Source organism: Papilio xuthus, unplaced genomic scaffold, assembly GCF_000836235.2.
Source record: "Papilio xuthus unplaced genomic scaffold, Pxut_1.1 DF824655.1, whole genome shotgun sequence".
In the NCBI taxonomy this organism is placed as follows: domain Eukaryota; kingdom Metazoa; phylum Arthropoda; class Insecta; order Lepidoptera; family Papilionidae; genus Papilio; species Papilio xuthus.
In genome coordinates, this window is record NW_013533994.1 from 2,105,434 (window position 1) to 2,127,369 (window position 21,936).

At 33.1% G+C, this 21,936-nt stretch overlaps 1 protein-coding gene across 1 annotated transcript; it reads left to right on the plus strand.

Annotated features, from left to right (window-relative positions):
• Positions 1-3,938: 3,938 nt before the first annotated feature.
• On the plus strand, positions 3,939-10,058 carry mei-W68 (meiotic W68). The gene is made up of 10 exons (XM_013325670.1): positions 3,939-4,000; positions 7,275-7,439; positions 7,536-7,799; positions 7,888-8,016; positions 8,102-8,245; positions 8,330-8,523; positions 8,638-8,783; positions 8,910-9,047; positions 9,473-9,644; positions 9,913-10,058. The coding sequence occupies exons 3-10, from the start codon at positions 7,543-7,545 to the stop codon at positions 10,050-10,052; spliced, it is 1,320 nt and encodes a 439-aa protein (XP_013181124.1). The 5' UTR covers positions 3,939-4,000; positions 7,275-7,439; positions 7,536-7,542; the 3' UTR covers positions 10,053-10,058.
• Positions 10,059-21,936: the final 11,878 nt, after the last annotated feature.

Sequence of the window (21,936 nt, forward strand, 5' to 3'; positions counted from 1 at the left end):
AGTTAATAATAGCTTTGAAAGTAGGCACACATTGTTAAACTTAGCTTAAAGTTGTATTATTGTTGGTCCGGCAGACCATTAAGTTTCTACATTACCTTAAGTTTTGAGAGTTTAAAATATTTATTGCATAAAATAAAAGTTATTATATTTTGATATTGGTTAGTGAATTACTATTGCAGTTCATAGTCTAGACTTGACTAATAATTTAATAGCAATTGTTAGTAAAATGAACAATTTAAAATTGAAATTAAAACCATTAAATTTTGTGACATCCCCATAATTTAGTGTGGCGTGTGTGTTGTAACAAATTATGTAAATGCCGTGTATGCAATATGGCCCGGCCACTGCAACGATATCTGGCTGCATCGACACGCGACACACATCGTTTTTAATTGTTTTCTATTGTTATTATGTGCCAGTTATTCCGATTATTAAGAAGAGTTAATAGTACTATAATAATCTTTGTCTTATATTACGTATAATTTTTTTAGTAAATCTAACATCGAGCTTGATTTACCGAGGGTTTGTAAGTGTAAAATCCCAGTTTAAAACACATTGTTATCTCTGTTTTGTTAAAGATAAAAGACAGGAATGAGGATATGTTTTATACATAGATTTTGACATCAGAAACCCCCTCGGTTTGACGAACTGATAATTCTGAATATACTTAGTGAATAGCTGAAATAATTGTGTCATACTCAAGACCACGTGAAAGTTAAAAACTACACGTCTTTTTAGACCAAAAACATTACTTTATTCCTGTTTACTCACATGATTTGACTGATCCTTCTAAGTTGAAACTATCCTGTGTAGTCACAGCAAACACGCTTTGTTTGCTCCTTGGGGCCGTGCGGATGACCACAACGAGACCTTGACAGTTCAGGAGCAGCTCTCGGGCTCCGGCCAGTCGACCGAGGGGTCCTTGCTCCTGATTTACGGCCTCCGAAAACCACAGGGATTCAATATGCCTTTGTTGCAAAATGTTTTTATTGAACAATAAAAATTTCCCCGCAAAATGGAGCGACTTTATAGGTCATAATTCCATTTTAAAGCTCGCTCCTTTAGCGTGCCTAAGCTGGCTGGAATAAACGAGATGCTATCTAGTATTAAATCGTATTAGTTTTCATTTGTTTTGAAATTGTTAGTTACTGCGGTTTATCGGAATTTATTTACATTCAGAATTCACCTGTATATTTATTTTACATTAGACTTGTAGTGAAACAAAAGAGAATCTAGTTTTTTGCTCAGTTCATAAATCAATAAATCTGTTAACTGTGTTAAGGGAAATACTATAATAATAAAAATAAGCGCATATCACATAATAAGTGTTTAGAAGCCACGTTCTAAATGATTGGCTTGACGACAACAATATAGAGGAAAAACACATTTGTGCTTGAGATAACAATCAAAAAGTAAAATGCGAACATGAAGATAATGACTCGATGAATAATAATGAGGTTTGTAAGTGTGAATCATCAAATACATTTAAATTGTTATCAATTAAAAGCAATATAATAGCGATTTGAGTCGGGTAGGTCGGGCCATATGGTGTGGTGGCGCGCGCCCGCTGTCGGGGCCACAAAGCCACTTACATCTACGGTGAAAAATTGTAGAGATTAGATATTTTTTTATTAACAATTTTTACTCAAGTACAACATAAATATTAGTGTTGTTAATCACGCCTAGAAAACGATAGTATTTATTAATATTAATTTTCCAAGTACAGCATCTTGGAAAAGTAAGGCTGATTTAATTACGAGTTTTTTCTTAACTTATTTGGTTCAGTTATTACTATAAAAGTGAAGTTCTAAAGATTAGTTTTTTCGCATATAACCCAAAATCAATATAAATAAAAAAATATTGTGGAGAAATCTCTTTAATTTTTTTATTCTACCAATCGCTGGTTTCGTGACCTCATGAGTTCATGTAAATTTGTTGAGCTCAATTGAAGTTAATAGGTAAGTGTAGAGGGCGAGGGTGAGGTCCGCCAGCTGACGGAGGTGTGAGGGAATGTAGCCCTCCTCCCTCTCCTCAGCACTCGACACTCCACGAAACATCCTCAATTGTCCAACAAATACGTCATGAATTTATTACGTATTTGAATTGCTACAGTAGAAAATTAGATGCTAATGTAGACTGTAAATATAAAATCGCTAATAAGGACACGGTGTAGGTAATTTTTTTATTGTTTACTTAGTATTTATATAGTTATAAATATTAAATAAATAATCTAAAATGCATACAATTTCTTCCATTTTATTTAATCTTATTTTAACTCCTTACAATTACTTACATTGTAATTTGCTAATGTTTTTGCTACTAATAAATATTCGCTATACAGTATATTAAAAAAAATATAAGTCCACGGCTGTCTGTAGAATTTCACCTGGAGTGTACTTATGTCAATTTAAAAATGTATTTTGAAAAATTGCCAACAAACCAATTACAATAATAGTATATTAGGTTTTTAAAAGTAGGGACTGGACTAAGGAAAAAATGTAAAGTAGCAACTTTGCCTTAGCAAAAAATGATAATTTCTAATATTATGACACAAGGCGGGAGTCCATCGTATATTATAGTATTAAAAAGATCGCTTACAATGTCGCCAGGTGCGTGCGAACTGATTACATGTGTACAATGATATTTCCATAGATAAAGTGTTTCATGATGTTACTTTTTTTTGTGACTTTTAATTACCACTGTTTACCTTGAGAAGGCATTTACAGCTTCACCGGGTTTGAGGTGGCGGAGCGCAGATGGCATTTAGCCTAAACCTCGTTTAAGAGTAACTAAGCTCGAGGGCTCCCTCAGGAACCTCGACTCGGGCCGTTACTTTGTTATTATTACCGGATTGGAATCATGATGTTACGTTTAATTGTAACACCATATTCGAAATGTCATTAGTACGCGTGACGTCTATACCAGTGTTATGAACTTTTTACGCGAATTCGGAAAAATGCAGAGTATAAAAGTAAAATATTATGAACTAATTGTAAAAGTGTTTATTACTGTTATGTATAAAAATATTATTATAATTATCAAAAACTTTAACACTATTTATGTAATATTATCATAAAAATTTACAACATTTTATGTATCGTGAAGATAAATAAATTTTATGTCTAAATTGATTAAAAAACATATTCATCGCAAAGTAACACGTAGTGTTAAAAATTTGTATCTCCTAATTGTTTGTTTTTTTCAAAGTTTCAGACCGTTAATAATAAGGCGGTAAGTAAATTTGAAGGCTTTTTAAATATTATGTAAATCAAAGTGCATGTGCATTTACGTGTTTCCCTAAACGCTATCTTTTTCTACGAATGGCGCGACGACTGTGACAGCTGTGTGCATAGATAAAATCTTGTCGGACGACACACGTGTAGTTTTTGCCTCAGGTTGACGGAGCACGCGCTTACTAACCATCCGTTTGTTTTTACTAAACACTGATAAATTAAACTTCAGATGTTCGCTTTTAATCTCTTCGTAAATCGTTTTTGGACACAGATAATATCATTTCAAAGATATAAAGCTGGAGGTCGCAGTAGTGATTGAGTTTTCATTGGTTTTGTAAAATGAAACATGTCATTCTTTTACATTTGAAATGTTTTACAATACATTGCAAAAAAAAATATGTTATTATTTTTAAATAAAGGATTAAAAAAGATGAATAATAACAATACTTGGTTTTGTCGCGAAAAAAATAATAAAATTAATTAATTTATGCTTTTATATTTTTTTTTTATTTTGGCTGAATGGCCTTAAACCATTTTTTAAAAAAGTAAACATTTTGCCGCCATTTTGGTAATCACCGCAAGACGAGATTAATGTAAGACGTAATAAGAATTTGAATAATAGTGATAAAAGGAAATAATTCTTTCTTGTTTATTCTTGTATTCACTTTATTTATGATATTTCTGTTACTTACATTGTGATTAAACAAAGTTTTTGAAGAAATTTAATTCAAGCACCTACGGAACAATTTGGAATTAGCGTATAGCAGGTACGTTACAGCATTGACATTTACGATGTCTAATTGCTAGTTTCTTAAACTGATTAGTACGAGCGGAAAAATAAGATTGTACTAGATCTAGGTCCAACGCAGCTGCGTAATGTGGACAGCTGCCGTGTCCATCTAAAGAAACTAGGAATCATAATCATGTATGTGGTAACCAATACTTTTAAACGTGTTTATATCGTCAAAAACATCTATAATGTTGTGGTTTGTTTCATAACGTTATAATTTTTAAGCCAAGATAATCGTACCACATTTGTGATTGTTATATGTTTATGAAACAATTAACACATTTTGACATTTAATAAGTTTTTTATTTTTGATTGTATAGACGTCAAAATCAAGTATCAATTATGTTAAAAGATTTAAAAACAATCCAGTTTGTTTTTAATCTTAATACCATTATTTATAATTTGTACGTGTGAACACAATGAAAAAAAATGATAAGGTCGCGGTATTAATTTTAAAATAATTTTTTTTAAAGATCAAACATAGATTATACTCAAAGTTTTTACATCTTTTATTCTTATTAGATAAATGAACGTGATTGAACGTATTGTTATTGTAGATGTTAAATAAAGCAAAAAATCTTTTTAATTGTCAGTAATCCCTTTCATTTCCATGAGAACTTTTCTATTAATTACCCTATAAATGAGCAAAGGACTCGTCGTTATTACGCTTTCGTTAAACAAAAGGGTTGGACGCACTCGTAAGCCATTGTTTCTCGGCTATAAATCTAATGGATTGTATAATTATGTCCTTTAATATGTGACAGTCGCTCTTTAACATGTAAATTTATCCCGTAGCATATTGGCGGGTGAAGTGGGGTGGGAACGTATAGCGCGATGTTAGGGCACAACGGGACGCCACTTCACTGCCGCAGCCGCTCTGGGGTTGCTGTTTATAATTTAGGTCTTTCGAAATTTCAAAATTACAATATACATTTTTTAACCTTAACCTTGATAAAAATAATTTGGTTTTGTACGTATTAATTTAGAATTTTTAAATGAATTTGAGTTTTTATTAAGTATGTATTATATAATAATATATTATTGTATTAAGGTTATACCTTATTAATAGCAAATGCTACGTAATTTTCTTTTATGTAATGCGAAAGTAATACAAATTGCCTATTTAGTAATCCATCCAATTTAAACCCTTAAGTATGACCATTAGTTATATACTTATTTTAATTTAAAATGAAAATAATTTCTTAGTTCATGTTGCTAACAATCGCGATAGAACTGTTCACGAAGCGTATCAATTTAATTGCATACAAAGAAAACAATAAAAGAAACAAAGTCCTAAAAGCCCCCAGCACTTGTCAACCTCTTCTGAGGTAAATTGTAGACGTATTCGCAGTCTTGCGATTGTTGGCATTGTTATGTGAACAAAGCTTAAGTAGTTTAGTGGCTCTACATAATATGAGAAACAGTAGCGATTTCAAAACGATATCGTTTGTGGGAATACGGGTTTGAATTCAGAATAAGTGCGTGCGGAATAACTTGAATATGTTATTGTAATTGCTCGAGCGAGGACAATGTACGTAATAAAGTATTAGTTTCCCTAGAGTACAAAATCTTCCTAGTGTAAAGCCTAATAGATAAAGTCTTACAAGGCTGGTAGGTACATCAGTTCTTATGTGAAACATTTTAACGTTATCTCATTAATCAATTGCCATGTAGCAGTGAAACTTATATAAGTTAATCTAAACACATGGATCATAATATGTTTGTTACCTTAGACGTAAAATTTGGTCCAATGTAGAACATAAAATAATAAAACTTTTTTTTTTACAAAAATCTACAACGTTATATAAAGTTCAAATTTCCGAATTCAATAACAAAGTATTAAAATAACGTTTGAGCAGTCAATTAAGCGGCAACGTATCGTCCATCGAGATAGCGCGATGGTGGTCCATTGTGGCGCGGCGCCCCGCGGTGCCCGGCAGCGCTGCGGCCGGCCGCACCACTCGCTGCTCTGTGCTCACCAATGTTTTATATTGCAGTTTTTGTAATTGTTACTCTATTTCCGCTTCGATAGCCAGATGAAAGGACACGTATTGTGGGAAGTTATTTGTAATCGAACAGCTAAGTTACATATTTTATCGCCAGGAACATTGTACTTTTCTATTGACATACTGTTTCTTTATTTTTTTTTCTTAGTAATTCTACAACTGCACTCAACCTACGAGTTTCATTATTTCCTTATCTATATAGCTTCGGGAAATTGCTTCGTTATAAATGGTGTTGTACAGTTCATATCTAACACATGATCTTGAAAATTGTATTAAGATGTTAGTTTTTAATGAAGCGCCATCCCGCGGCGATCTGGCATCGACGAACGTAGACGATTGTGTCTTCACACCGTACTCAAAGAGTTGTATGCTGTATGCTTCGCGATCAAGTTAACAGATAAGTAGTTTCTCACCTCCCCGCGGTCGCGTCGTCGCGAAAGGGTTCGCCGAATAATTGCAACAATCAATGTGAAGGAGCTATCGAGCAATTTGTATGGTATTTGTGCGGGCCGTCCCGGCGATGCTATCGCGCCTCGGGGTGCCCCAGCCCGTTGGGAACTCTTTTTAACACTTTCTCACACCTCAAGTGTTAATGGGTGTCGATAATAAAATTAATAACAGCGTGTAGTTAATAAGCTAATTTTTACTGTTTGAATTTTAGTATACGCAAAAAATTGCTAAAGATAGTAAGTATATAAAAATGCTTCTTAAAATTTTTAATGCACTGATATTTCTGAAGAAAAGAAAAAACAAATTTGTGTGCACATTTGATTTTAGCGCTTCTACTAACTCATGTGCTTGTGTGTATCAGGTGTGCAGTACAATAAAGTTGTCAATTTTTTTAAGTTAACTTTTTTATTAATTGCCTCGACCACCGTTCGGAAATAAAAATCTTATTAGTACCGTCTTACCAAGAAATACGAAGCCTAACCATAACTCACAAACGAATCCATAATAAGACATAAACATCACCTCGTAGCAATATGTCACACGTAACAAAGCGCTGCGGTAACGGTGCCCGTCGCGCGGTCTCCGCGGCCCTGTTATTTACGATCTCCTGCCGAAGAAAGAGAACAAAAACTACTTTGCTGTTAAATATTTGCCAGAGACAAGAGGGGGCGATAATTCGAGGCTATTATGACGTCACTTCACGCCTTTTGTGCCGCCGTCACGCCGTGTCATCTGCTCCTCGAGACGCCTGCCTCGACTATCACTCGATTATATCTATTGTGTCATTTTTTTTAGTACGCGCGAGTCGGATGTGCCACCGACGATGAATCTGTCCCGTTCGCTTCTTCGCTCGATTTCGCTGTAAAAACTCTAGAAGAGCTTTATTGTCTCGGGGGCCTTTTACGACCTCTGTTTTGTGACGCTGTTATTGTTTGCGGACGATAAACATCTCGCCACTAGGTAGGTAAGGAGCATCATCACTTTTACCAGTGGTTTATTTAATAAGAGCTCTATCGAGTTCGTCAATTATTTTTTCATCTAAATGGCCCTTTCAAGCTTTTAAATGGAAGTAAAGAATAAGGATTTCTCCATGTTGCCGAGAGATTTAGCTTCAACATCAGCATCAGTTTTCAAGCAAGATCCAAAACTTGTAGCAGCTATTAATAAACTTTACGGTAGAAATGAAGAAGACAATTCAATTAGTGAAATTGTATTGCCCGAGCGAAAACTTAATTTTGAAGAAGTCCAAAAACTATTAAAGAAATCGTCTAAAGTCACAGGTAATATATATGAAAAGGAAAATAATTTAAACAAAAGTAAGTAGCGATATTGTATACGTATGAAACTTTTAATTTTTTTTTTTAGAGAAAGCACCAAGTACGTATATGCAAGAAAGAATTAATATTAGAAAGGAATTGATTAAAAATATAGAAAAAATACTGGAAAAGTTGAATAACTCTGCAGAGAATGGTGATACACCAATGCTGTTATTGAGAAACCAGCGGCTATGGAGTAACTGTGTTTATGATTTAGACAGGTTAGAAATTGATTAAAAGATTCTCTATTTAGAGAGATCTAATATTTAATTCTATTTTATAAGACTTTTTTGTTACGTCTTTCAGAGTAACGTTGAAGGCTTTCGCGGACGCGAAGAAAACGACTTTGAGTTATTCGAACCGGGAAGACAAGACGCGGTTTAACTCTGTAGTTTTTGTTCTAACAAAAGTACATGAGTTATTATCGAAAAACCTTTCAGTTACTAGAAGGTAAACCAAGAAAAATACTTAAGATGTATATAGGAAGGATAATTAAAAAAACATATTATTTTATTTGGTTTTTAATTGCATTAGGGAGCTTTTCTATCAAAATGTAACAAGACTTCGTAATCAAGCAAACTTGGACGTTGCTGTTAGAGATGTTTGTTGCCTCTTACAAACACCGCCTTGGAATTTAGGAATAATGGCGACAGCTAAAGGTCTGATAGCTGGTCATATTCAATTACAACTGCAAGATGGTTCTTTCGTTGACTGTTTTGGAACAGGTGGTAAGTACCACTATCGTACATTTAAACGATGAGACAGTTTTATGTGAATACAATTGCTTTTTTATAATTAATAATTCTTGTGATTGTAATTCATCGTTAATTTTATTTTTTTAGGAACACTTGTACCGCAAGATGTGGATGGCATAAAAGAGTTCAAATCGACTGCAAAATATATATTAGTTGTTGAAAAGGATGCCATCTTCCAGAAGTTATTAGATGAAGGAGCACTCGTGAGATTGGGGCCTCTGATCATTTTGACTGTAAGTTTTCTTCTTATCTTGGTATATTACAATTTCTGTGTTTGGTTCGGATAGGATTTCTTTGCTCCGTTGTATTCTAAAATATCTTAGTTATATTACTGTATGTGCATTGCTTATTTAATATAGGGTAAAGGTTACCCGGACGTGTGCACTCGGCAACTTCTGTGTCGTTTGGTCAATGAGCTTCGATTGAAGGCACTAGCTTTAGTAGACGCTGATCCACATGGATACGAAATATTTCTAACATACAAATATGGATCATTGGTAAATATAATTGTTTAAAAATTTAACAACACTCTCATGCTTCACTTAGAGCCAATGCAGTAATTTGAAAATACGATAACAACAAAATTCGAAGAGGTTTTCCACCTTGCTTACTATTCTTGCTATGTCTTCAAAAATGATTTATTTCATTAAAGTCCTTTGTTATTTAGACTTTTATTAAAGTCAACAACAATCTGATAGTATTAGCACATTATCTTACTAATGTTATAAATGCAAATGTTTAGATCGATGGATGGATGGACGCATGGATGTTTGAAAGTTTATAGAACATAGTCTGGAAGAACACATACTAATTTGTTTTTTTTTTAATTTCTCGTATACGGGAGACCGCTAATATATTAAATATATTGTCAGCCTTTAGTACATATTAGCTAGCACATATAACTTCATGTAATTTATTCCAGGCTCAGTCCCACCTCTCGCAGTCACTGGCTTGCAGCTCCCTGCAACTGCTGGGAGCCAGACACGGTGACGTCATGACACTCGCTTCACGAGAAGCACGTCTGACACTCACCGCTTTGGACAAGAGGAAGATTGTCAGCTTGCTCAAGAGGCCTTACCTTAATACGACAGTTGGTGAGTACCAATACAATAAATATAACGCCGACGTTAGGTGTCACGTACTTATTTTTTTAGTGACATATCAAACATTAAATAATTCTATGCTTTTCAGTATACAGTATACTCTACACAGTGTATTTTGTAGTTTAAATTGGTTATTCTTAAAGATTAATATTTAAATTTATTGGTAAGCTGGAGAGGTCAGTTAAAAATTTTCGTCTAGGAGAGTAGAACAACAAAATTCATTGGAAAGCAATAGAAATATAGTATAGTATTATTATAGGTTCCATTATAAAGAAAGACTTGGAGGAAATGTTAGAGAGTGGAGTAAAAGCAGAAATCGAGGCGTTATCTCCCACGGCCGCAGCGCTATGTGATTTTTATCTGCCTTCAAAAATTATGCAGGGCAATTACTTGGGATAAACCCGAAACAAAAGTACATAAAATAAAATGATTTATTTGTCATCATTTTAAAAACCAGTAGAGACGTAAGTAAGGAATGTTACCTTGAATTTTAATAAAGTATTATTTTTCATTTGGACTACTTATTAAGTTAAATAAAAAATAGAATCTGAATATGATAATTTTTTTTTTAAGTTAGTAGCGTCATCTAGCGTGAAGCAAGCTTATCTTTGACCGCTGTTGGCGCCATCTAATCATTAAATATAAAGTTGTACCTTTTTCTATTAGTTTCGGCACTGGCTAAGAGATGGCGCTTTTACAAATTTAAGGAAAACTGAAAAAAATATAATGGGACGGAATGAAAAAATTAAATAGAAAATAATGTTTATCGACCGTTTAATTTTTTTTCTATTTAATTTTGACATTTTTTTACATAGGAAAATCGTAGACATGTAACTCATACACATATCGTTGAATTTTTAAATAAAAACTTTTTACTAGTTAGGTTTTTAAAAATTTTATATTATCAAAATTGTCATTAACATTGTCAGTGTCATTTTTATATAAATGACATTGACAGAATGTCTCGGTGAAGGAAGCAAACGTATTGATAAAATGAAATTGCATTACCAAAATTATCTCGCTACAATATGGAAAATAAAATAAATCTCACACCAGAAAAGAAATATAATAACAAAGCTCGTTCTTATGAAAATGGATTCCAAGTGAAAAACAAAGCCGGTCAAGTCAAAGGTAAATTTATAAAAAATGGAGCCGCGAGGTCTCTGGACACACCAAGGGATAAGTCGATTAAAGATAACTCTACCAATGAATATTCTGATGGCGTAAAATATAAGTCACCAGTAATACAACCCAGGGCTCCAGAAGGTTTCCTTAGTGGAGGCAGACATAATAAATTCAGATGTTCCGTTGATAATGTTTCTCACGCATCTACGGACCTCTCTAAGTACGAATTACTGCGAAATTTATCATTTTCTAATTGTAATTCCGATGAAGGGTGCAGCGGTAATACGTGTAGCAAACACCCAAGCCCTGTTGAATTAACAGTGAAAGACGAACATCTAGAAAGATATTTTAGAAGCGCCGAGTTGTGGTCTAACAATAGTACTTGCGGGGATCAAGGCAGTGTTTTACCTAATGTCACAGAATGAAGCACTAGCTTGGCATTTTTTTAACATCATCTTATCAGTTATCACATGCATTTTAAAATAAAGTAATTTTTAATGCGCAATTTAGTAATTTGTCTTATTTACCGTGTATTTCTGAGACCAAAATCCCAGTTGAAATCATGTTGCTATCTCTGTTTCGACAAAGATAATAACAGGGATGACGATATGTTTGTAGAGATATTTTGATCATGAAAATCAATGGTTTATTTACGTTTGAAACATATGTATCCTAAATACTTTCATTTCTAAGCATAAAAATTACAAGAGGATCTCAGTTTAATACTTTAAATAACAATTTCTTCGGACAAAAGTAAGGGGCACAATAAAAATTTATTTAGTAAAGTTTCATTTTATGCAAATCGGGCTTAAAAAGAAGCAGTGAGTAAATTGAAATAGAAGCGTTTCCTACTAAGCTTTGGGAAGTAACAGGCAACCGTTAACTTGTATTTACGTGGTTGCAGGGTGGAAATTAAAGTAATAAATTAAACTAAATCGTTTATTTTCTTCAAAATTAGTAGTATTACGCGATGATTTGCAAAGCAGTGAGCTTACATAATTATACGAGATTTAAAAAAAAAACAAGTATATCCAAAAATCTTTAAGGTTTTTTATTACTCCTACATAAAAATAATAAACAAAAAGGTTTCCCATAGTCCAGTGAGTTATTAAGTTATAAATAAAAATGAGTATCGTGCATATGCAATAGTTCAGCCAAACAAATAGATCGATTTAAATTCTTTAGAAAATTTTAAGCAAATTCCGAAAGATCTCTACGTATCTTTCGCTTCTAAGCCCAAGAAATGGCACAGAAAAGGAAATTCTTTCTAATGTTAAAAATATTTTATTGAAACATTGTGTTGTTTATATACGACGTTTCTGGACTTCTTTCTTGTGTAACAAATTTTGGTTCTTTAAACAGCTATTTCCAGTTTCTTTTTTGAAATTAAATTGCTTATTTAAATTATTGTAATGTTTATTACGTTCTTTTTTTATTTATTAGAATCAAACGTAAAAGTAGCATAAGCGTATATTGCGACACTAACATTTTATTTCCTTTTGCCTTTAGTCCGACTTCACAGTAGCTTCAGTGCAATTTTAAGGTTCACTGAATTTCGGGGCTGTTTTTAGATTAGTTGAGTAGAATTGTATGTTGCGCATTCTGTTTTATTAAGTTTTGTGTTAGAATTAAAAAAAAATCTTGTTATTTTTAATACCCAATACTAGACGTTTCGTATTTTGAAAATAAATTATTCAAGTATTTAAATTTTATACAACATTCATAATCGACACCAATATAAAGAAAAAAAGGTTCGTGTTCTTCTTGAAAGTTATAGTAGGTCCCTTATGTTTGTAAGATATTTTTAAACATTTCCATAGAGTTTAGATTGTGCTTTGAGAAAAACCAAAGCTGTAAAAACACAATTATTAAATTTAAGAAAAGTAAGACAACAAATTTCTTCAGACTGTAAAGGTTTCATGAAATTGTTTGTCTTATATTTTAAAAATTATAATTTTAGCGGACAATTTAAAAAGGCGGACATTATAAGTAGGTATACAACGCCGTATTTGTTACTCTCTATGAGCTATTGCGGAGTTAGAATTGTTTCCGGCCAGTGTTTATAGTCTGACCGGAAGTTCCACGGAATTGAGTAAGCTGCAGCCTGCAATGCAGATGCAAGGCCTCCATGCGACGTGATTTACGATTGTCCGCCTCCGACTCTTCGGCCTGACACGTACTACATCAATGCCTTTGTTATATTCATTCCGGGTATTAAATTGAAACAGTTAAGAAACAATAAGCTGTTTTTGGATGTCATAAAATCGGTTAGTTTAATTTGCAAAATATTTTTTATCATGACATCGAGATGTCAAAAATGTCGGACCTTTCGATGACTTGACTTATCTAATGACCCCGTTGTGGGGTAGAGGGCTTCCATAGTCCGCCGCCATCTCGTTATATTCTACACTCTGTGCTTGATCTCGGACTATATCTGCCCAAACGTTTTCATATTAGCCGCCATTGATCGCCGTCACATTTAGGGCTTGCCCCAACAAGGATAATTTAGGGGAAGTTACTGTTGCCTCGCTGTTAGATTTACATCTTCTCTTCATCATTCTCTATGCTGCAATAAAATTTGTAATAATTTAGAAATTTACCACAGCCACTATGATATGTTGTGAAGAATGATGCAAGCGCATGGGGAATACACCCGATGATCCTCTTCTTGGCAACCGTCCAGCTACAATATATCTCGTATTTCGAAAACTAGATGTATGGTAGCTTGATGTAAGCGATTGAATGGATCTTGTAGTATATTGTTATTTGGTTGTAAAAGAAGTTGTTACTAACATATGTCTTCATTCTTTTCTCGAATATTTGAATTTATAAAATTTTATTTTAAAGTTTAGCTAACCTTACCTTGGTGTGCACATGTCATTCCATTATTGTGGACACTAACCTATAAATATATCAAACACTAATCTGCATATATTAGAACAATAAATGTCTATTTGTTAACACGTTGAGCGCCACGTCAGCCATCGGTGGCTGACATTAGACTTTCCCTTTAGGCCGCGTAAGCCATCGGTGGCTGACACTAGATTTTCTGTTTAGGTCGCGTCAACCATCGGTGGCTGACAGCGTGTAACATGTGAACTATAAAATTTTACACTATTTTGCGGTAAAAATGTAAACTATTTTGTACTGCGATCGGAAATACCGGCCCTTTAATACCAGTGCGTATAAGCGGCGCTCGGAACCTGAACGGGATTGTCTTAGAAATACGCGTGGCGCTCAACGTGTTATTCTTGCAATCGTCGATAACCATTAATAAAGATGTCAACCAGGCATGTCTTGATGTCGGTACGATTGGTAACTTGTGGTAACGATAACTTAGTGTTATGTTAGCAAGATAAATTTAATTTCGCTTGACATTTGAATCAATAGTATCTGTAGCTGCGCCAAATAATAATATCATTGTAATATTTAACTGTAATCTTTTAAATGAAATACTTTACTTTGCTCGCAAGGAAAAACTTTAAGCAATTAATAACACGTTTTTATTAATTGTAGCCAATTACGCGATGTGATTATCATCATCGTCACATCACATGATTATCTCTTCAAAGGGAGTGGCCCTTACCATTTTAATAATCTTATAGTATCATTTATAGTAACACAAGGAAATCAATTCTTACATATACTTGCTTTAAGATACCTTAATAATAACCTAAAAGTTGTGTTTCGTATACAGGTTAATACTAACTAGCATATATTCAATTTTAAAAGTAGTAAAAATAGTTATATTCAGTTTTCCAGTGTCACAGTGTGGCGTCCAGAGAATATATTAGTTGGCTGATGGACGCGTGCCTTGGCCACCGTCCAATGCTATACGAAAATTGTACATTGCATCGCAAAATTACACATAACTATATATTAAAATGTTCTAACGTATGTATTGAAGGGATTGGGATAGGGGGAGGGGTTGGTAAAAAGAAGAAACGTAAAAGAGAGAAATTTTCTTATGAGTTACGCCTGTCAACAGTTTTTCTCTCCTGTCTGAGATGGCTTAATTCTTGGTACATAGATTGTTTAATCGTGTAAATAGACATTTTTGCCGCCAATTATGTTCAGTGATGAGACCACTATAAATTCATTGAATACATATTTTTATTCCCAAATTAAGGAAAAGGAAAGAAAAAATAGCAATTTCATTCGGTGACACATAACGTCTAATAATTCAATTTGGCGTGACAAGGGGCGCGCGTTCGTTTCTTCACATTGAGGAACGAAGCAGACTATGTTATTTTCCCCCGCCTTGAATTTCATTCGCGTTTATTTCCCTAACAGGTAAAAATGTTCAAGGTACCTTTTTTATAACAGCCAAATTCTTGCATGTGTTTTCGTTTCTTTTAATTTTTCTTCCAAATTCTTTTCATAAAACAACAATGGAAATTAATGTATTTTGGAAGGAAGTAGAAACTTTTCTGTAAGCAATGTAAACTATGAGATCAAAATAAGTTTTAAATTTTGAAATTTTAAGTTTATTAAAATATTTCTTAATAATTAAGGTGCCTAGCGGTCCTAATATTTTAATTTATTCCGCCGGGAAACGGAGCTCTGCTAATATACGTACCTGTTCTAAATTCCTTTCGTAAGTAGCTCGGAACATTAGCAAAAACGAAATACAATAGTGTTTCTGTATAAACAGTAAATTATAAAACTTTTGTTTGAAATGTTATAACCGATAAAAAGTTTAAAATAATAAATTTGAACATCCTGTTGTTAATATAATAAAATCATTTAAATCTTGAGATCAACATTTTTGTGGCAACTGAACCTCGGTTGTTTATTGACCTTGAAGTAATTTCTCAATTCTTTTTACTTTTTTCTTTGTGACCATTAAGATGATTCTTAAGGTTTTTCGTCTATTTCTGTAAAATGTTTTTAAAGCTTTTTGTGTCGTTTTATACCGGACTCACTGCGACAATATTTCAAAACTACTTTTGTCAAGAGAAATTTGAATTTCTTCGCACAAGAATATCTTAAGTAAACTAACACCTGCAGAGCAACTTGAAATATTCAAGTTTGGAAATTTTGAAACTGCTTTTGTTCGTTTATTGCTTTTCTTACGGATCGCTGACAAATTATGTTCGTATAACAACGGACTTTAAAAGTCCAAGATTTGAAGCAACTTGAAATTAAGCAATGATTTTTTTAACATTTAATTTGTAAAAAAACCAGTATATCACCTTTGATGTTTCTTTATTTGCATGGCATTATATATGCAAATATAAATGTTAGTGTGTTATAACACTACAGAAGCTTGTACGAAAATTAATTGGTTTATCTATTCATAATACATATTTACTAAAGTATTTAGTAAATATGTAAAGTCCATTACCATTAGGCGTATATGTATAATAAATATGTTTTTTTGTTTATTAAATGCAATAGAACTCTTAAGATCTATCTGCGGTACCACAAAACATTTAATTTGTGTTTGCATTTTTAATATAATAATTGGAATTGCACGAAAGTAAAGAGATAGAATATGTTTGGCAAAGTTGGAAAGACAAGGAAGAATGTTTGGATGAATTGTATGAAAGATGATAAGTGACTAAATTCAGATATGACGGCTGATAGAGATGTAGTACATACTGTGCCAACTATCGGTAGGCCTAGGGTTGTTGAAAAATTGGAATTGCAAAAGTTATCAGATGTCCGATATCTTGAAATTTGATATTGTGGAATTCCTATACTTTCCATCCATCACCTGGTCATTTAAGGAGATGAATAATTTGTATATCTATGTAACAGAACTTAACATTCACGTTGTAGATTCCCTCACAACAATTCAACGCTATGATTATTTCAGTACAAGAAAGGCTAACTTAAAGGTCGTAGTGATAAAATCAAGATTTAGTATTGCATTACCCTAGCATTAGATTTAAATCGGAAGCATCGCGTGCGCCGCCGGCTTTCGGAACGGAAATGGACTTTACTGATAAACAAGGTCCAAGTGGAAGTATTAATGTATCAAGGGAACTTTATTTAGAATATAAGAATTCATTAAATTATCTATTTTTTTAGTTAACTTTTTTGGTTGTTACGGTCTTAGTAAACGATTATAAGAAACTGCTTATATTTTTAATATATCATAAGCTGGCAAACGAGCGAGCCACCTTAAATCGTTGAAATAGCGAAGCGACCGTGGCGCTTAGACATACGCAATTGTATATAAGTTGCCTTTAATCTACGGAAGAGGGGATGCACAGAAAGGGAATATTTTCCGTTCCCATGCATCATCTCATCCGCAAAAACTACTTCCATTTCCCATCCTTTCTTTATTAAAAAAGCATATGTTATATTGTTAAGTCATATTGAAAATACTAAATGACAGATGCAAACTCACAAATATGTTTTGTTGTCAATTTTCTTATTATGTGTATTTACAAAAGTATTCCAAATAAGAACTAAATGCTTTTTCCCGTAGCTAGGGAAAAATTCGGAATGTTTTAACGGGAAATTTTGATTTTACCTTTTTTGTTTGCTTAAATTGTTTTTTAGAATTTCCCTTCCTCGTTCCGATGCAGAGAATGTGTCCGTAAACCTTTTATTTTCTGTATTTTGTTTGCCAAAAGTTCCACAACTGACTTTTGTTTCATATTGTAGAGTTTGTTCTCCGATGTTGCGACTCAAATTGCAAATCTAGACTTAGCCACAATATGCATATAATAACAGTCTAAAATTATCTTAGGCAATTTGTATTGATATAATACGTAGTTAAAGTGGCCATTTATAAAAATACTAAAAATATTAGTCGACTCGCCATTGAAATGTAAAACAGTGATAGCAGATATTTTGAATTCTTTCCGACTTATTAAAAAAAAATTACTTTTTTCATTACACTACAAAACTATTTTTTTATTTCACCAGTTCTCTTTCGTAATTATACGTTGACGTATTTTCCTTCCTACTGACCCACTTAATGAACCAGCTCTTAAGCCTTATTTTTCTTTTCTTTTGTTCAACACGCGCTAATGGCGAGTCTTTAACGCCAGAGGGTATGTTTTGTTGAACCGGTTTTAATTTATGATTTAGCTTAGTCATGGTATTAAATATTTGTATGATTCGATATTTGTAAAGTTAGTTTTTATTATTTTTAATTGAGTGTTTATTGTATTCATTTATTCCAGCCAATGTTTCATATATACGATTGGTTGCCGAAATAAATGTTTCCGTGATAATGAATACCTTTAAAATATACAGCATATATATGCCTTGAATTTTAAATTCAAGCTTCGTATTTCTCCCGAATTCTCTACCGCTCGGACAACGTTCTTACGTATCTATCGACAGAGTGGATTTATCGCATACAGATACGGCAACGAAATAGAAATTTGTCTAAAAGAGAGGTGAGAATACTGTAAAAGGGGAATGCAATTTATCATAGTTACTCGCGTCAATTCAAACAACATTTTATTTCTTTAGAATGTTAAAGAGCATCTTGCTAGAGCTGAGTTTTTACTTTTATAATACCAGTCTGACAATAATATACCTGTACCCCTCTCATTTATTTGTTTAAAACAAAAAATCAGAGATACCAATAATCTGTACATATATAAAATCTTAAAATATAAATATATAAAATTTTAAGGTCTGTATGAAATGTCGAAAAAACTATATCGTATATTGTGTACATGATGCATTTGCGTTTGTGTTTACCTATAGTAATTCTTCTGTCTGTCTATTCCTCTGTCTGTACTCAAGCCGCGTTCGCCCCGGGTAATCTCTGAAACGGCTGGTTTTGACCGATTATGTCGGGACTGGAATTTACGAAACTCATTTTTTTAATTCCACGCGAACGATGCCGCGGGTGACAGCTACTCAGAAATAATAAAACTGAAATCTTATCTCCACCTGGTGCTTTAAAAGGGCACTTAGAAAGTAATTTCAACTTTAAGATTCCTTAACTTATTTATAATACTTTAAAGTTTAAATGAAGTTGTTGTCTGAGCAAGACGAACGATAGCCATGATCAATAGAAATATAAGTAAATTTAGCTGTTCTGAGTTCGTAGCTTGTGTCGTAGACCTTGATGGAGACGTAGATGTAGCCGTAGAGGTAGTTAGAATCCTATAAATAAGTTTGGAATCACGCCCGACCATCCAATTTAACTTTAACCAACATTCTGTTAAAGTTAAAAAAAAACTAGCGAAGTCCATCAGTGAACTTAAATGTGTTTAGAAATCCATTCACGTGGTTTGATAATGCTTTCGTGAAATGCAATCTCCTTTAATTGGCACTTTATCACTATACCTTAATTTACTATCGTTTTCATTTAAAATGGAGCTTTTTACAGTTTATCACGAATATACATAATATAAGTGTGTAAGTATATACATCTAGTGCTGGCTATGTGGACTCGTCTACATGTACCATGAACAATTTTGTGTTTTTCACTTTTTTCTTTTCAATTTGCTAGAATTTGTAATTGTTCTTTTTGTTTTGTTCATGGGTCTGAATTAAAAATTTATTATTAATATTATAATAAATAGTTGATTAGTCTCTGGTTATCACTCTTCTCGGTTATACAATGGAAAACACATTTTTATAAAAAAATATATGAATTTGTTTCAAATGAATCAGATTAAAAGAAAATAGATGTTTTGTTTGCGGAATTATCCTGCATTTGTCAGAGGGGAAGAGTAATCGGGTCGGTCGAAGGCTTCTGATGTAGGTTAATTAGTGCCTTGAGCCACTTATCTCCGTGCATGAAGAGGTGTGAGCCTTTGTGATAAAACTCATAGGAAGTATGGTGGCGTGAATTTAGCTTTAAAAGAATTTTTAACATATCGATTTAGATTAAATTTTCTCTTTTCAGGACTGTAATTTGAACTTATTTATTTCCAACTAATATAGAGGTAATGTGTGTTGCGAAAATTACAAATGGGGAGGGAACCTATTTTGACCAGTGACACTCGGTTTAAATGTAATTTTAGGGTTTGGTGGAGGTTTTATTTTTATTTATGAAGTTCCAATAGTTGGTTAAGCGTGTGTACTACCGAACAAGGTCATGGAGACAAAAATTAATTTACCATTATTAAATAAAAAAAAACTATAGAACTATTTATACGAAGTCTTTCGACAGTGGCTATCCTCGGTTATTATTTAAATGTATATTTTGATTCTGCCAGTGACGTAATATGACGTCATAAGTTATAATGCAATCTGCAGCGCAACACCTGCCAAGTAACTACCCGTGTGAATCTTAATTGCAACTCCGCCTTATTAATAAAGTTTTAGTTGGAATTTACTGAGCTCTTAAATATGTATGAAATCATAAAGTGAGTTCAGTTGTGTATACATTGCGATGATATTAATTTAAGATAGAGTTACAGAACTTGCAGACGTTGAATTTAAGATTAAAAAGTGACGTTTCTGCTTTTTTTTTAAATCTCATAGCAGTAATTATTATTGTGATACTATCTGTCGCAAGCAACTCCGTCCTCTGAATTAAAAAGAAATCATAGCAGTTTATGTATTCTTCTAGTTCTAGACAGTGTTCCAGACAGACAGATCCAGGTCCGTGTAACCGTTGTGTGGATATCTTCTAACAAACATCCATCCATGTAAACTTTCGCATTTATGTTATTAGTAAGATATGTCTAAATTTCATTAAACTGATCAATTCCATACCGGCAAAAACAATTATCCAGCATCATATATAGCTATATAAGTATTTGAGATTGTGGCAGATTTCTTTAAGATAATTTTTGTGCGTCCCGGAGGCCTAATTTAGTCCTCTTTCCCTTCCCACCCATATTCTTATAAGGAAAGGATGCGAAGTGGAAGTGGACTTTCCGGATGAGAGGATGCATGGAAAGGGAAGATATTATTTTCTTTCTGTGAATCATCTCCTCCGTCGATTAAAGGTAGGCAACGCATATGCAATTGCGTATGTCTATGCGTTGCCCATAGTTGCTTCGCTAATTCAGCGATTTCAGGTGGCCGTTCGCTCGTTTGCCACCTTTTGATATTAGTATAATACATAGTTATGGTTTTGACTACTATCATCAAAGAGTTCTTTAACGTTCTTGTGTTTGAAATTCTGAACGTCTTAAAATAAACTATTTTATGATTACTGCGTTATTTAAATATTCGATAGCTCTGTAGTTTGGTATGCATGGATAATATTATGTTATAATTTCAAGTATATTCCCTAACATTTACTTTGAATATCTTTATATACTATAATACATATAACATACGAAATTACATGGCGTTTTGCTTACTTATATGCAAATGTTCTCGTTCCAAATGATTGCCTTGTTCCATTCAATAAAATTAACTCACTTCTCTTTATTTCTTTTTTATTTTTTAGCTATTCCAATGTGCAAATATGCTTTTTGATTAAAAAATGATTTTACAACTTAGAGTTTTATAGGTTCGTATTTTCTTACAGGCATAAATATTCATGTTTAATATAAGTGATTGGTTATTGAATTAAATAGCGCACTAAAATTGACGAATACTACTAAATTAATGACTGGTTAGTTCCTTAGTGTATTTTCCAAATAAACTAAATATAAGCTGCTTAAAACCTTATAGATTTATCCAATAAGCTTCTAGGGATATGTCCTAAGTATGCCTGATCCACCACAAGTACCATTTGCCGCTTTACTGAAGCGTTCTGGCTTTCCCGATAATCCCCCTTTTATACCTGAACCAATGTCCATGCGTTTAGCTTTACTGCGGATATTGGAAACATATTCTGTATTGCTTAGTATTAAAAACTAAATTGGTCTGCCGTTATTTTTCCAACTGCAAAATATAACTTGGTCGATGAGTATTTGATTCGGAGGTGTGTTTCAAAGGCAAGTTTCATTAGTGCTTGTTGGACGAGATGTTGTTTTGTTCAAATTCGACAGACCGTTTAAAAAAGTTGCAGCTTTTGTCATGGACGTTGTTTCGAATGGAAATCTGATTTTTTATTTTCTTATAACGCAAATTGCACGTGCACGTACTTTTTACTGAAGGAAAATGTTTGGCGTTGTATCTGTGGGTGGTATCGACCAACATTTCCTTCGCTGTAAAATATGTATGTATATATTTTTTAATTTATAGTAATGCGAAATTTTGTAAGGGAACCGTTCATGTTGAAAGTAAATTACTGGCTACGTCGAAACGCTGCAACTGCCAGCAATTTAAT

What these genes read in the sequence shown, in the direction of transcription:
- mei-W68 (XM_013325670.1), top strand. Translation starts at nt 7,543, where the DNA reads ATGGAAGTAAAGAATAAGGATTTCTCCATGTTGCCGAGAGATTTAGCT. An exon ending in AATAATTTAAACAAAAGTAA is followed by an intron (nt 7,800 to 7,887) that starts GTAGCGATATTG and finishes AATTAATATTAG; the next exon opens with AAAGGAATTGATTAAAAATA. An exon ending in AACCTTTCAGTTACTAGAAG is followed by an intron (nt 8,246 to 8,329) that starts GTAAACCAAGAA and finishes TAATTGCATTAG; the next exon opens with GGAGCTTTTCTATCAAAATG.